The sequence below is a fragment of the Rhamphochromis sp. 'chilingali' genome (assembly GCF_963969265.1).
Source record: "Rhamphochromis sp. 'chilingali' genome assembly, chromosome: 7".
Classification (NCBI taxonomy): domain Eukaryota; kingdom Metazoa; phylum Chordata; class Actinopteri; order Cichliformes; family Cichlidae; genus Rhamphochromis; species Rhamphochromis sp. 'chilingali'.
This window is the reverse complement of record NC_137934.1, coordinates 25,462,994-25,478,871: the sequence shown is the minus strand read 5'-3', so window position 1 is coordinate 25,478,871 and position 15,878 is coordinate 25,462,994. Positions and strand designations below refer to the sequence as shown.

The 15,878-nt window shown below is 38.8% G+C and overlaps 2 protein-coding genes across 2 annotated transcripts in view; one reads left to right on the top strand and one right to left on the bottom strand.

The window, feature by feature from the left end:
* The first annotated feature begins 126 nt into the window (after positions 1 to 126).
* rad54l (RAD54 like) lies at positions 127 to 11,546 on the top strand. Its single transcript, XM_080886172.1, has 18 exons — positions 127 to 408; positions 511 to 591; positions 2,227 to 2,337; positions 2,444 to 2,504; positions 2,590 to 2,725; positions 2,853 to 2,922; positions 3,526 to 3,814; positions 4,601 to 4,725; positions 4,806 to 4,956; positions 5,037 to 5,163; positions 6,144 to 6,218; positions 7,994 to 8,124; positions 8,305 to 8,415; positions 8,772 to 8,895; positions 8,972 to 9,050; positions 9,132 to 9,311; positions 9,443 to 9,606; positions 10,875 to 11,546. Exons 1-18 carry the CDS (start codon positions 406 to 408, stop codon positions 11,074 to 11,076), a joined length of 2,220 nt encoding a protein of 739 aa, XP_080742298.1. The 5' UTR covers positions 127 to 405; the 3' UTR covers positions 11,077 to 11,546.
* A 417-nt stretch (positions 11,547 to 11,963) lies between these two features.
* Positions 11,964 to 15,878, bottom strand: part of slc5a9 (solute carrier family 5 member 9) — a 29,813-nt gene continuing 25,898 nt past the window's right edge. The window contains exon 14 of the mRNA XM_080886187.1: positions 11,964 to 13,351. Coding sequence (XP_080742313.1) covers positions 13,040 to 13,351 — 312 coding nt within the window. The 3' untranslated portion in view covers positions 11,964 to 13,039. The remainder of the gene's footprint in view (positions 13,352 to 15,878) is intronic.

Below are 15,878 nucleotides of genomic sequence, written 5' to 3'. Positions count from 1 at the left end.
TTTATAATTTCAAATAAAGAAACGTCACTAATAACAGAGTGAACTCAACAGGTACTCTGCTTCATTGAACAGGACGAATAAAGATCGAGCCTACAACAGTTTGTTGTCCTTCCGGCTTTCCGTAGTGTTGTACAACAATTAGCGCCAAGTTGAAACGAGGAGGAAAGTGCGCCGTATACTTTATGTATACTGACGTTATCGTGATTTTGCTATTAACTATATACACCTAGTAGTGCGTTTCACGTTAACGCTGGGAACACGTATTTGTTAAACGAGTGTTTATAGTACCGGAGGAGTACACCGGCACAGACAAGAAGCAGACAGCGGTAACTACGAACAAACGCTAGCAACACGGTGAGGCGAGACGTCTCAGCATTACTACAGCCACATAGAATAGACGTGGAAATGGTAAGTAATAAGCCGTATTCGTAGTTATTTCATTTGGCCTACACACTACATTAGGGTGTTGATTAAGAAATTGTAATGCCAATATATGAACCTCCGTCCCAGCGGAGGAGTCTCGCTCCCAGTCAGATTGCCAAACGCAAGCAGGAGGGAGACTACTGTGAAGATGAGTGGACACATAAACCTGTAAGTACAGGACCGCTGCTGTATATCTGGAGCTAAGGTGTTAATGTTGGAGTGCTTCTTGACCTGTGTCACACCTTTTTAAACCTGCCTTTAGACATCGTTTCAAATAGGAAAGTAAGCGTGCACTTTAGCCTTTAGGCATCCTAGGAGAATAGGATGTTTTAAATTTTAGGTGTTACATCCCAAGTTGATTTCTTAGATTAAGGGTTTTCCTATTAAAACTTTCAATTCAATTCAGGTTCATTTGTATACAGTGGTCCATCGCTATAACGCGGTTCAGCTTTCGCGGCCTCACTGTTTCGCGGATTTTTTTGTGCAATTTTACATGTTTGTTTTTTGTTTTTTATAGCACATCGTGTTCTGCGACCTGATTGGCTGTAGACCATTGTCAATCAATCTCCTCCGTACCGCATCTCCTGCACAGCACAGAATGCGTCCAGCACGTCAAATTTACATTCGCTAGCAGTGTGACTCTGAAGTGCTGTACTGTATGTTCATGGGCCTAACTTTGTGCTGAACATTGGGGGTGTCAAGATCTCTGTCAAAATAAATAAATAAATCTGGGTAAATTTCCAGATGATTAAACATGCAACTATTTTGCTGGTAATAATTGAAATGAGTAAAGAAAATCAACAGCCTATTTATGCAAGATAATTCATAATTTTATTGGGGGGATTATATTGATAGCGTCTGATTACTGGGGGGGTCATAACCCCCCTGGAAATTATGCCCCTGCTGTGTGTATGTTTGTAAGTTCTCCCCCCAAAACACAACAATGTCAACCATAAATTTTGCACCATCAAATGCACCTGTGGGTGCCTTTGGTTTCATTCTATAATACTGGACTTATTTTTCTACGAAGGTTTGGACTTTGAGAGTGTTTAAACAGGAGAGGAAAATCTGAAAATGTTCGTGCCTGTCTGAGAAAAGTGTATAAAGAGTGTAGTGAGGGGTTTTACAGCCTTGAAACATCTATAATGATTGTAAAATATAAAGTTGGCTATTTCCTATCGCGGCTTATTTTTAGAACGTAACTCCCGCGATAAACGAGGGACCACTGTAGCGCCAAATCACAACAACAGTCGCCTCAAGACGCTTAATATTGTAAGGTAAAGATGCGACAGTAATTTTATGTTTAATTATAGAAATATGAGTTATACACATCTAGCCAGCCATCATTTTTTTGCCACTTGTGTATGTTATTAAAAGACTGTTAACAGCTTCCTCATTAGTGTTTTTGTTTTTAAAAGACACACACACACAAATGTAATGTGCTTACTTTTTTCAGGAGTTATGAATTACAAAACAAACATTCAGAAATGTCAGTATATGAACAGGGATTCAAGATATATATATATATATATATATATATATATATATATATATATATATATATATATATATATATATATATATATATATATATATATATATATATATATATATATATATATATATATATATATATATATATATATTAGTAGAAAATTAGAGCAGTGGATAACCTGCTGAATTTTGTTTTTGTTTGTTTTTTTTAAAGAGCCATGGCAGAAAGTGAGGGGCCTAATTTATGGTGTATGCCATTTACAGATATTTAAAAAACATTTTCATTATTTATTTATATTTTTTATGCAGGAGAAAAGAAGAAAAGGCGATAATGAAATGAGAGAAAACCACATTTCTATCCATAGAAAGCCTCTGACGCAGATCAACAACCGTCCTGCATGTATGGATGGTGAAAAACATGTAAGCATTGTTTAAAGCTGTCAGATAAATATCTTTGTATAGATTTTGTGTGTGAATAAAGTTTAATGATTTAACGAGGCTTACCTGTTAAAAATCTTTTCTGCAGGAGGCATTTATTCAAAGTATCCTGTCCAAACCGTTTAAAATTCCTATTCCAAATTATGCAGGTAACATTTTTCTCTCACCATGGCTCTTTTAATTTTAGTACAGCAGGCATATTACTTCACTGCTGTGTTAATGAAATACCTACAGGATCACTGGGAATCAGGGCACTTGGTTTAAAGCGTGCAGGAGTGAGAAGACCACTCCATGATCCTTTTGCCGAAGATGCTCTGATTCTTTACGAGCCTCCAGCTCTGAGTGCCCATGACCTGATCAAAGCTGACAAGTAGGTCAAAAACACAACTCCTTCTTCAATACATCATCTTTTACTCAATACTTTCTTGTCAAAGTGCTGTTCATGTTTGTGATTTAAAAAATACTTGTGTGACACAAGCTATCTTTGCTCTTTTCAGAGAAAAACTACCCGTTCATGTGGTTGTGGATCCAGTGTTAGGCAAAGTGCTCAGACCCCATCAGAGACAGGTAAACACAAGATATCTTTACACATAAACTACTCTATGCTACTGTATTGCACATATCATACAACAGTATCATAGTATTAAACATATACTGTGGAATGTTTCATGCTTGACTCTAGATTTACAAAAACAAATCATCTTATAAATTATTATAAGAGAATAAATGTTAGTTTAACCAAGAATATTAAAAAACTGTAACGTAAAACTTCTTGTCTTTAAATACTTCTGTTTAAATTACCCAAGACTGCCAAGTCTTGGGTAATGTTTAGAGGCATTGCTAAATTTGTTTGTAAAATATGAATGAAAATGTTAATGAATCACAGATTTGTGCCTGTGCACAGTTAGTTATTCTTAATGTCTTCAACGGTTTTGGATGTTGTCACGGTTTAATTTAACATTGTATTTTACCTCATGGCTCAGCTAGCCACAAATTCAGCTTGTTACAGTCCTCCAAAAGTAGTTTGCAAGCTGCTTCTGAAACTTTGACATCTTATGCCAACTAGTAAGAAGAGAGTGTGACTCAGCTCCAAAAAAGCAGTGTAGTTCACCTTAAGTGATGTTTTTTTTTTTCTTTGAAATTCACATTGAATGTCTTTAATTTCTTAAGGGTGTAAAGTTCATGTGGGAGTGTGTGACGGGCCGACGCATACCAGGATCTTATGGCTGCATCATGGCTGATGAGATGGGGTTGGGAAAGACCTTGCAGTGCATCACCCTCATGTGGACCCTGCTACGCCAAAGCCCTGATACTAAGCCAGAGATAGACAAGGCCATTGTGGTGTCACCTTCAAGCTTGGTTCATAACTGGTATAATGAAGTCAGAAAGTGGCTGGGAACACGTATCACACCATTGGCCATTGATGGAGGATCAAAGGAAGGCATTAATAGACAACTAGGTATCTAACTTTAATTTCTCTCTCATTATAAATATCCACAGAAAGGTTGTTGGAAAAGCCTTGTAATGGACCAAAGTTATAGTCTTAGCTCCTGTCTCTTTGAGCCCGCCCTGTTAAAAAGCTTAGTCTCTGATTGGTCAGCTGGCCAAGAAAAAACAAAAAGAAGTGTATCCCCAGATTGTCTGAGTATAATAATCTTTGATCTCAGCATTATATCTTTTGCTAGCTTAAGGAAGACCTTTCAGTGATTGTCAGTGAAAAGTTTTTTTTCAGTAGAATAAAAATATTCTAAACATTGTCATAGAGTGTAAAATGGTAAAATGGTAAAATGGCCTGTATTTATATAGCGCTTTACTAGTCCCTAAGGACCCCAAAGCGCTTTACATATCCAGTCATCCACCCATTCACACACTGGTGATGGCAAGCTACATTGTAACCACAGCCACCCTGGGGCGCACTGACAGAGGCGAGGCTGCCGGACACTGGCGCCACCGGGCCCTCTGACCACCACCAGTAGGCAACGGGTGAAGTGTCTTGCCCAAGGACACAACGACCGAGACTGTCCAAGCCGGGGCTCGAACCAGCAACCTTCCGATTACAAGGCGAACTCCTAACTCTTGAGCCACGATCGCCCCAGTGTACATGATTGAAATTGTTGCCCAAGCAGACTTAAGTTTAAGAGAAGATGGTTTTACTTGAGAGCTATTGCTAATATTGTTTAAATAGTAAGAAGTTTGTTAGATGAGCTTCCCTAAAGGGTCATTTGTTTGTTTTCTGTTCTTTCAGAGAGTTTCATTTCGCAGCGCAGCTTGAGAGCACACACACCCATCCTCATCATTTCATATGAGACATTTCGACTGCACGCTGAGGTTCTGCACAGGGGAAAAGTTGGACTTATCATCTGTGACGAAGTATTTCACTTTATCCATACAATTCAGAGCTATCAAGAACTCTCGAAGTTAGGATGTAACAGTACTATTGTATTCTTCAGGGCCATCGGCTTAAGAACTCTGATAACCAGACATATCAGGCCCTGAACACCATGAGTGCCCAGAGGAGAGTGCTGATATCAGGCACACCCATACAGAATGACCTTCTGGAGTACTTCAGCCTGGTCCACTTTGTTAATGCTGGTATTCTTGGTAAGCAGCATTACAAATACAGAAATAGGTAAAAAGCTCTTTTCTGATCAGATTTGTTTAACGTTTCATCTGGATTGCAGGCACATCCCAGGAATTTAAAAAGCGATTCGAACTTCCCATCCTTAAGGGACGGGATGCAGATGCCAGTGATAAAGAAAGACTGAGTGGGGAAGAAAAACTGAAGGAGCTAATCAGCATAGTCAACAGGTAAGTTCATGCAACAGAACACTAAAGTACTTTACCTTATAATATAAACTGCCTTCAGGCAGGTGCTGGTGCTATTTTCTAAGTAAATATATTTTCAAGAGTGCTATTGACACAAAATTCTCACCGGATGTCGGTAACAATCCACTCATGTAAAGAACCCATAGCTGTTCATAAATTAAGTTATGTGTAATAATGAGAAATGATACAGGAAAAAAGTATTTCACACTTACTGAAATTGATTTCATACTTCATACAAAAGCCTTTGTTGGCAATGACAGCTTCAACATTTCCTGTATGGAGAACCTAGTTGCATGCATTTCTCAGGTTGTGAAGGCTCTGTGGGCCACTTCTATGAACTCTGAGCTTTAGTTCTTCGCACAGATTTTCATTTCGATTCAGGTCAGGTGATTGGCTGGGTAATTGTAGCAGCTCTGAAACCAGTTGAAAGTTTCCTCGGCTGCATGTTTGGCATCATTGTCTTGCAGAAATGTCCACACTTGTTTCATTTTGTTCAAAAAGCAGCACAGGGGGTTCTGAATGGCTCCCCCTCCCCCCAGACAACATAGCCCCTGGGATCCTTGGGACACACACAGAGGGGATGAAACTTTATTTAATCTTATGACCTGTTCCTGTTAATTTCTAGGCTTTTAGCTTTTATTTTGATTTCTTTTAAGATATAATTTTGTAATTGAATGCAGCATGTTTTTGTTTCATTATCTGATTTTCATAGATTAGATTTAGAATGAGATTATGCAGCATAATCTCTGATACATTTGGAGAAACAACTATTTTAATTGTGTTAATTAAATTATATTAATTCCTGCTCCTTTGTTTTGTCTTTGTTAGACAGAGTCAAGTAAACATAAGCATCCTAAAAATAAATATTTATTTATATGTTTTGCGTTTAGACGAATGTCTTCAACAAACTGAACTCTCTTTTATTCTGCTTCAGTTGTAATGACCATATTCTGTATCAACAGGTGTTTGATAAGGAGGACATCTGATATCTTGTCCAAGTATCTTCCTATGAAAATTGAGCAGATTGTGTGCTGCAGGTAGGTAGATTGGTGCTCAACATGAAGAACCCTCTTTTTTTTTAAGCAGAGATAACTTCTTTAATATTTTAATTTTTATAAATTGTCCTCACTCTGCTGGCTGGGTGGGTGCTGGGCACCATGGACACCCAACTTTGTGAACACAATAACTTGAGAACGAGGTGACGCAGGTTTTTTTTTTTTTTTTTTTTTTTTTTTTTCCCAGATCTATTAAAAATCTCAAAGTTAAAATCTTGGTGACTTTGACCTCAAGGTTATTGTTCAAGTTGTCTGAAAATCTTGTGAAAGACGATAAATCACCTAAGATGAAAATGAGGGTTTTCAAATTGAAACCATACATGCATCTACTAAAAATCTCGTATCAGAGCCAAGTTTTGAAAACACAATAGCTCAAGAAAGCAGTATTGTAGGATTTAAAAAAAAATTTAAGTTAAAAATTAATAAATGAAAAAACCCATGCCATATATGTAGTACTCAGGAAGGATATCATATAGGTTTCTCATACCAATAGCAAAGCTGCATCTGCGGAGCGTCTGGGACACTTTGATACAATTTGTTTTTGTTTGTTTTTTAATCAGTGGCACGATATAATATACCAGCATCATTGTTTCAGTCTTTTGACAAAATGATATTCAAAGCATTTTCTCAATAACTATTGTTTTACAGTGAGTTTTTATAATGATTAAATTAAACCTTATGCTGTCAGATTGCTGTAACTGTATGGATTTTAAGGCCAGGGTACAATTTGATATAAGTGTTAAAAGATATTACATGCTTATTGTTTCATTTATAATTGTTTTATTTTGTGTAAACCTGACGTGGAATGATCTGTCAGTATTGCTACAGTTTGTAGTGAGAATGATACTGAGGTTCAACAGACTGACTTAGTGCATAGATTAAAGCGTACCATTTCTTTCATTATTTGTTACCAGTTACAAATAAGGCTCGTTGATTTGTTTAAGTAGACCTTAGAGAAATAACTGCATCTGCTATTATAGGTGCATAATATCCTCTCCAAGGAGGCTGTGTAGCACTGCCAGCCACCAGTGTTTTTTACATTTTACACTGCATTTGTTGCTGTTGCAAAATTTTTAAGTGATTATAAAGCTTGCTTAGTTTTAGCAATAAAAAATTATCAACATCTGTCTAAAACTTAGCTAGCAGAATCGCTAGAGTGAAAGCCTCGTAAAATAGCTCATGTGTCATTTTCTTATGGTGTTGGAAGGACATATTTTTATGTTCTTGCATGCTCTAATTAACACATTGGTTACAATTAGCAGTATTGTTAAAATATTGAACACCTGGTGCAAGATATGAAAAAATACAGTAACCCAAGGGTAGGGTTAGTAGGATTAGTGACTTGCTAATTAAATCTTCTAGAACCGGGACTTTTCAGAGGAAACGTACAGAGGAAAATTCTCCTGCAAGGAGGCTGAGGGGTAGTATTGGGGCTACCATAATTTATTTATTTTTCTGATAAATTATGATACTTTTGATATATCCCTTACTTGAGGTTTACTCGAGCAGTTTTTGTCCCGATCATGGAAGACTGGACCAGGTCTTTACCCACTCGAGGATGCTCGAGGGAGCATGGGAGTTTGCCCAACCAGTCTACATTTGTCTTGTAGGCTTGGAGAAGGCATTCGAACGTGGCCCTCGGGGTGTCCTGTGGGAGGTGTTTTGGGAGTATGGAGTGTCCCAAAACAAAAATGTAAACAGGATTTAATTTACATGGAATTTGATTTGAATTTGTGTCTCTTTGTGATTCCTTGCAGGCTGACCCCTCTACAGACAGAGCTCTATAAACACTTTCTAAAGCAGGCCAAACCCATTGAGACATTACAAAAGGGCAAAATAAGTGTCTCCTCCCTGTCTTCCATCACATCACTCAAGAAACTGTGCAATCGTAAGTGAGAAAAATGTAACACAAAATGTTGCATTTGTGAACACTACAGTGATCATCAGAAAAATTGTCCTCTCATAATTGAGCTAAAATGTAAACTATTAATAGAAAACAAGATTGTCGTCTTACATCTAGAATTATCTTCTGCTTGGAAAAAATACAAATGAGTGCCATCTTTCTCAGATCCAGCTCTTATTTATGAGAAGTGTGTGGAACGGGAGGAGGGATTTGAAGGGGCGTTAGAACTTTTCCCTCCAAACTACTCCACCAAAGATGTTGAACCTCAGCTCTCTGGTAAGAACGTGCACAGCATATCGTGGTGCAGCTCCTCTGATGGTCTTCCAGGTCATCCACACTTACTAGTTGGAAGAAGATTAGCATTAGATTAGTAGAATGTAAACAGAACATTAGGTCAGATAGATAAGCTAAGTAAAAATGTGAACAGGGTTGTTTTCACAATTTAATAGCTTGTCTAATGTTTACATTTACATAATATTAAAGAAAATATTGTTTTATAAGAATTAACTTTTTTATTGCCTTCTTTTGTTAAGACTAATTTTCTGTAAATGTGCCTAATGTGTCTAAAGGGTGGTGCTATTTTAAAGTCATGCAGCCTCTCCTCTCTCTATTTATTGCTTTGTTTATTTCAGGGAAAATGCTGGTTCTCGACTACATTCTGGCAATGACAAAGACCACAACAAGAGACAAAGTGGTGCTTGTCTCCAACTACACACAGACTCTGGATCTCTTTGAAAAGCTCTGCAGATCTAGAAGGTATATTTGCAGAAATCACTATTTTAAGTGCGCTATTTAAATGATTTTAATTCCTCCTCCTTTGTGTCTTTGTCAGATACCTCTATGTTCGGCTGGATGGCACAATGTCCATCAAGAAAAGAGCCAAGATTGTGGAAAAGTTCAACAGCCCATCGGTGAGTTGGAAAATCAGTTTGAAGCAATATTTAGAGCTTTGAAAGACTTCTGAACAGCGTCTGAAGACATCTTTTTCTCAGAACCCAGAGTTCATCTTCATGCTGAGTAGCAAGGCTGGTGGATGTGGCCTCAATCTGATTGGTGCTAACCGCTTGGTGATGTTTGATCCCGACTGGAACCCAGCGAATGACGAGCAAGCAATGGCTCGGGTGTGGAGAGATGGTCAGAAGAAGACCTGCTACATCTACCGACTTCTCTCTGTCAGTTCAGTGCATTTTCAACAGTGTTTAGGACCTCACATTCAGTGTTTTAGTACAGCAGGTTACTTTTGAAATCTACACTGAGCTGGTTACAGATTTACCAGTTTTGACTTGTGCTTGTTTCCCGACAGACGGGAACAATTGAAGAGAAGATCCTGCAAAGGCAGGCCCATAAAAAAGCCCTGAGCAGCTGTGTGGTGGATGAAGAGCAGGATGTGGAGCGTCACTTCTCTCTGGGCGAACTCCGAGAACTCTTCACTCTCAACGAAGAGACCACTAGTGACACACACGACAAGTACAACACGTTACTCACACACGTTGTCTGTGCTGTTCAGTCTACTAATTGTCCAGAGAACTTAATTTACTCTAGAAATGGTAAATTAAAATTAAAGCCCAAATATCTTGTAGAAATTTTCTTGGCACAAGTGACGTAGCTGTAAAAGGTTATGTGTTCTTCTCTGAGTTGAGAGCTCATTGCAGCTGCAGTTAGATCTTTGCATCTATCATGTTCTGGGCAGCCTATCATGTGCTTTTAGGTTTTATGGGCTTTCGCACAAGAACTGACACCAAGTGAGGTTAATGTGAGTTTTCGAGATTAATAGTTATTTGAGCAAAACTGAGAGGGTTTGACACTGTCGTGAAAAGTGATTCGAAGTTGTTAGTTATGGCATTTTTATTGCTAGGTTGACGTGGATAGTAATGGTTTGAAGCCATTATTATGCTATGTATGGAATTATTTTTCTATCATAAGTTGCATTCAAGAAAAAAACATAATCCAAGAAAAGAATTTAATTTCAACAGCACAATTAAATTCTTTGTGCTTAAATTTAACGACCCTCGCGTGTAAAACTCAAAAGCCACACAAAGAAGCTGTCGCACCTGCAGGAGTGTGTGCTTTGCGGCCACGGCTACAGTTTCTCGGTCTGTACTGATTTATCACTTGTAGCTGCACATCCCACCAAAGTGAACGTGTTTGCTGCTGACTGAGCAGCTTTTTGGTGGCATGGTTATATTTCTATTTTGGCTATAATTATAATTGATTGATTATGATGCACACTTCCTTGCCTCATCCTTGTTATTTTTAATTATAAAGGGCATGCAGATTAATGGGACAGCAGTGCAGAGGCTTCAGAACTTACCTTTGAATCTTCTGGTTTTAAAGATTTCTTCAGCAGTGATGTAATCCAGTGACTGTTGTCAGTATATATACTGCTACGCAGTAAATAACCAATGTAACTGTTTAACACAATCACCTGAACTGTTGATCAAAGGATCCTATGGGCATCCAGTCAAAAGTCAGTTGATTCGTGTTAGCAGGATTCCTCTGTAGGTGGAAAAAGCCTCCCGCGAGGGGGGGAAACTGTAGCTGCACAAAGCAGACACTGTGTTCATTGCTGCTAAGTTCTTCACACGTGAGAAATTTAATTGCTCCGCTGAAATGAAATTATTTTCTCACAGTTATGTCTTTTCTCTGCGCAACTTATGATAGAAAAATAATCTCACACTATGGATCATAATGTATGGCACGCTCTTAATCAGCCTCTCTTTCCCCTCCTGTATTAGGTTTCGCTGTCGCCGCTGTGTGAATGGCAGAGAAACAAGACAACCTGACAATGATGCTGACTGTAACAGTGACCTCTCCCATTGGAACCACTGTTCTGACAAGAAGGGCCTGAGGGACCAAGTGCTGAAAGCGTCTTGGGATGCTGCTGTGTCCTTTGTCTTCCACCAGCGCTCTCATGAGGACCAGATGGGTGTAGTATAGAAGAAAGAATGCAGAAGGCTGTGTTACACTACCACAGATGCTGTAAATATGGATATTTATGTGTTGTTGAGTTTTTCCATTTGTTTTAAACAGAAAAAATAAAGGTTGATAACCAGACAAGAAGGCAGTTATTTCTTCACATTTTTGCATTTATGGAAAATGTGCTATGATTTACAAGCTGTGATGCACGTTACTGTATAGATAAATTTTTTTGTCTGGTTTCAGTTAGTCATCACAGCCTTCTGTAATAAAAAAAGAGGTGTGCACCTTCTGTAAGACAGGCATATTACATTAATATGTTATGTTAAGATGTGACTGAGCCCGGCCAGGCTGCACAGGCTAGCCTGACCACCAGGCACTTGTTGACAAGCCCCTCCCCTGGGCCTGGCTCCAAGCAATGTAACGTGGTCTATAGTTGTACTTTCTTTCCACTTGCTTGTGTTTTAATAAATAAACAATTATTGAGAATGGACATTTAATATGTGGTCTTTCACGATGTAAATTCTACCTTTGTTTATTGCTGGCTCTGTGAACAGATTCCACTTCAGAGACCTAACACTAGTGTCACCTCCTGCTGGTGATAATGGCACAATATAGATTCTCTGCTGGGGGTATGCATTTTATATGTGCAGCTTAACTCTGCACTGCAAAAGGAATGCAACAGTTTGCCTTACTTTTAAGTGAAGCAAACTGTTGCGTTGTCACAGGAATGTGCATGTAATAATTTGTTTATTTAGAAAATATATGAAATGTTTGTACTTATTTCTGATCTTGAGAGTTTAACTGTAGCTGTGAGAACACAGAACACACCAGCGATCAAATTAATTTCCCTTTGATCTGCTGAGGTTGCAGACAAACGGAGACAAAGGGAGTTCAATTCAGTTTTATTTATATAGTGCCAAATCACAACAACAGTTTCCTCAAGGGGCTTTATATCGTAAGGTAAACACCTTACAATAATACAAAGAAAATAGAAAAATCCTAACAATCCTATAACCCCCTTATAAGCAAGTGTTTTGGCAACAGTTGGAAGAAAAAAATCCCTTTTAACAGGAAGAAACCTCCAACAGAACTAGTCTCATGGATGGACGGCCATCACCATGTTGTGAGGGGAGGAAAACTGGACGAAAGACAGCCAGTGTCATTGTGGATATAGAGAAAGACTAGTGCAGAACATGTATGAGAACAGTGAAACACTGGTGGGGTGTGCAGTAGGAGTGACCGGTGGGTTTCAGGTCAGTTCAGGGTGGAGACTGGATTACATTTGTTTGAAGGACAAAGTTAGAGTGGCATGGCTGAGATAGTTTTAACAGAAGAGCAGAAAAAGTCCAGAAGTGCATAAAAGGCATGTTAGATATACTGGATAAATGAGAATATAAAAGAAGAAGACTGAAAATTAATACAGAATGTTCACTGCAAGGTGCAAGCCATTTATAAACCTCAAGAATAGAAAGGCGAGACTGGACTTTGCTAAAAAGAAACAACAACAACAAATCTAAAAAAAAAAGCCAGTTCGAGAAAAACATTCTTTGGACAGATGAAACCAAGATCAACGTCTACCAGAACAGTGGCAAAAAACCTACACTCACATACAGACTCTATACTCAGACCAAGTCCTTTGCACTACTTCCTAACTGTACCTGTCAGATGCACTTGTACTCATGTCATAATTTTGTTGTACATGAACAATCACAATAAAGGGCTATTTTATTTTTTCAAGTTGAGCAGATTGAGCTGTACATTGTTTGCTAACAAAGGCAGTTAATGAGCTAACTGGATGTCAATCTTATCTCTCGCCTGTATACAGTATACAGTATACAATAGAGAATAATTAGTTCATTGTTTCATATCTGAGAATCCTTTTTCTGTCCCACTTCTTTCCTGAATAGTTTAGAAAAGTAAAGTTATTAAGAAGAGTAAGAAGTAAGAAAAACAACAACATGTTCAAGATTTCATGACCACATTAAGCAAAGTATCCCCAGAGAAACACGTTAACAACCAGCAGTAGCAGGGCGTTAACATCGCAGACTATTCTCCAGAGTGACTTCTCCTGGAGGAAGTTTCGTTCACTGCTTTGAATCACTGGAGCTGCCGACTCGGAGCGTGAACTAGACAAACCACAAAGCCACAGAACAACTTTCTTCCAAGTGGATTCTTGCAATCGGTCAGACTCTGAGCTGAGGTTAGAATCCACTTGGTCAGAGGTGATCTGAAGACTTGAGAGATCCATCCGCCGTTCAAGACTATGTCTGGACCACCAGGTCAGCCTATGCAGCTACACATGAAAAGAGACGACGAATGAAAAACAATTATTACAGATTACCAATGATCAAATACATGAATGATTTCAATTTAATTATACATAGTACAATTCAATTTGGTTTGGCTTTCTCTCTTTGGACAAAACAATACAAGTAAAAAACCAAAACAACTTAAACTTATTTAAATTTAAGAGATAAAAATAAAGTTAGTAGCAAACTTAAGCAGAATCAACAGAGAAGTAAAATAGCAGCATTATACACGACTGTATAAGGTTGTGTCGAGCCAATTATGTTTTGTTTGTACTGAAATGTCTGAGTATTTCTGTGCCATCTTTACAGTGGTAGTGTAGTGGAAGCTACCACTCTAGATGGAAACAATGAACTGTTTGCCAGATGGAAGCGGTTCAAACTGAGAATATCCCAGGAGTGTACTGTCTTTGCTGATACCGTCAGCCTCCTTGACTCCATCCCAGTAATGCACTTTGCTGTCTGCACCACTCTGTGCAGCTCTTTCGTTTCACCAGCAGAACAGCTGGCATACCACACTGTTGCATGAGTCATCAGTATATACTCCCGTAGAACTTCAGCACGAGCTTCTGGCCTCCTTCAACTTTCTAGGAAAGAAGATTCTCTTGTAAACCAAGTCAGCTGTGTAGAGAAGGTGACTCCCAGCTACTTACGGTTCTCCACAATGGCCACTATTTCACCAGAGATGTAGTTTCTTGACCCTCGACCTCCTGAAGTCAATCCCCTTGATTTTGATGTGTTCAAGATTAGATCATTTTCCTTACACCACTTAGTTGGCTACTCCCCAACCTCACTATATGCTCATGCTCACTACACATGAGCACTTTTTTCTATGCTCTTTCTACACGAGTGCTTTCTATTTAACATTCACACACACTGGAGAGCAACTTAGGGTTAATATCTTGTCCAAGGATATTTGACCAGCTGCTTTGTGGATGTTGATGCCTTTTAACACAGTCCTCATCTGATGCTGTTGAAGGACAAGTGTGTATTGTCTACTTGGCTAAATGACCAGTCATTCCCCTCCTCTCCTGGTGTCAAAACAGGGAAAGAACCTGTTCAAGATATCAAGCAGTGTAGCATCGTCATCATCTGGCAGCATTCTGATGGTCTTGTAGTCCACCAGTACCTTAAAGCTCTTCGACATACCGCTGGGATTGTCATTTTCTATGGTTTGCTTTGCTTCCCTGATGCTTCTCTGGAGTTTCTCCTGTGCTGTAGGTTCGTCTGTCCCCTGTCCTGAAGGCTGCATGCCTTTTTTTAAGTAGAGCCCTAAAATTACTGTTCAACCATGGCTTTCAATGAGGAAATAGATTTATTGTTCTTTTTGTTGTATTGTTTTCAGTACAAAACTCTATGTACCCCTAAACTGAACAGACACAGTTTTCCACATAACTCTCACCTGCAAACAATTCCCAGTTTCTTTGATCAAAATAGTCTTGCGCTGTTTTGACTGCAGTTCTTTCAATGCACACCCACAGTGTATACATTGGGATCAGAATGAGAGGGATATGATCTGATAGTCCGAGGTGCACAGGTGTATGCGCCTTATATACTGTCAGTGTATTTGTATAGACCTAATCAAGTATTTTTTTCAGGTCTGTATGTTTAAAGTAACCCATGATGATTCCAGTGATGAACAATAATAATAACTAGAAAAATTTGCATTTCCTGCGAAAATGCTGTGTGGATGCCTTAACGCTGAAGATGTCTGCTGAAAAAAGCTGAAAAAGTTGAAAAAAAAAACAAAAAACATTGCCCTGAGCAGGATTTGAACCTGGCCCTTCTGGTCTAAAGGCAGCGATTCACCTCACTGCACCAAACTCATTCACACAAAGCAGAGGTGGAGAGAGTGACAATTGTGGTGAAATTAGCAGAAGCTGCTTAGAATTGTGCTGATAAGAGGTGAAAAAGCTAAACATTTGGCAGAAAAGAGGTGAATCAGAAGAATTTCTGCTGAAAAGAGGCAAAGAAGCAAAAAGATGAGCTGAAAAGAGGTGTAGAAGCAGAAGTGCTTGCTGAAGATGGCTGTATGTGTAATGACACACTGGAGAGCAGTGACACACAAGAAAGCAGAGCGCATGCAAGCAGGGAACATGTGTAGCAACTGTCACAGGTAGGATTCAAACCTCTGCCACCGGGTCTCACTGCAGATGCCCTACCCTCTGAGCCAAATGAGTTCTGGTCACAAGCAAAGATATGATGAGAGGGACAATGTGCACTGTGGAGCAGAAGCTCAAATTAGCAGAAAAGAGGTGAAGAGGAAGAACTTTGTTGTGAAATGAGGTAATGAAACTGAAATTTGTGCTTAAAACAAGTGAAAAAGCTGAACTCTGAAATCCTGCTAAAACAGAAGAAGAGGCTGATATTTTTCAGCTACTCATTGAGCCAAACTGGTTCTCACGTAACTGAAAAAAGGTGGAAAAGCTTACAATTTTAATGAAAACAGCAGAAGAGGCTGAGATTTGTGCTGATAAGAGGTGAAAATTCTGAACCAATCAGAGGTACTGCTGT

Coding starts and splice junctions, on each gene's coding strand:
- rad54l (XM_080886172.1), top strand. Junction 2,505..2,589: donor TCCTATTCCAAATTATGCAG/GTAACATTTTTC, acceptor AAATACCTACAG/GATCACTGGGAATCAGGGCA. Junction 8,896..8,971: donor AAGCTCTGCAGATCTAGAAG/GTATATTTGCAG, acceptor TGTCTTTGTCAG/ATACCTCTATGTTCGGCTGG.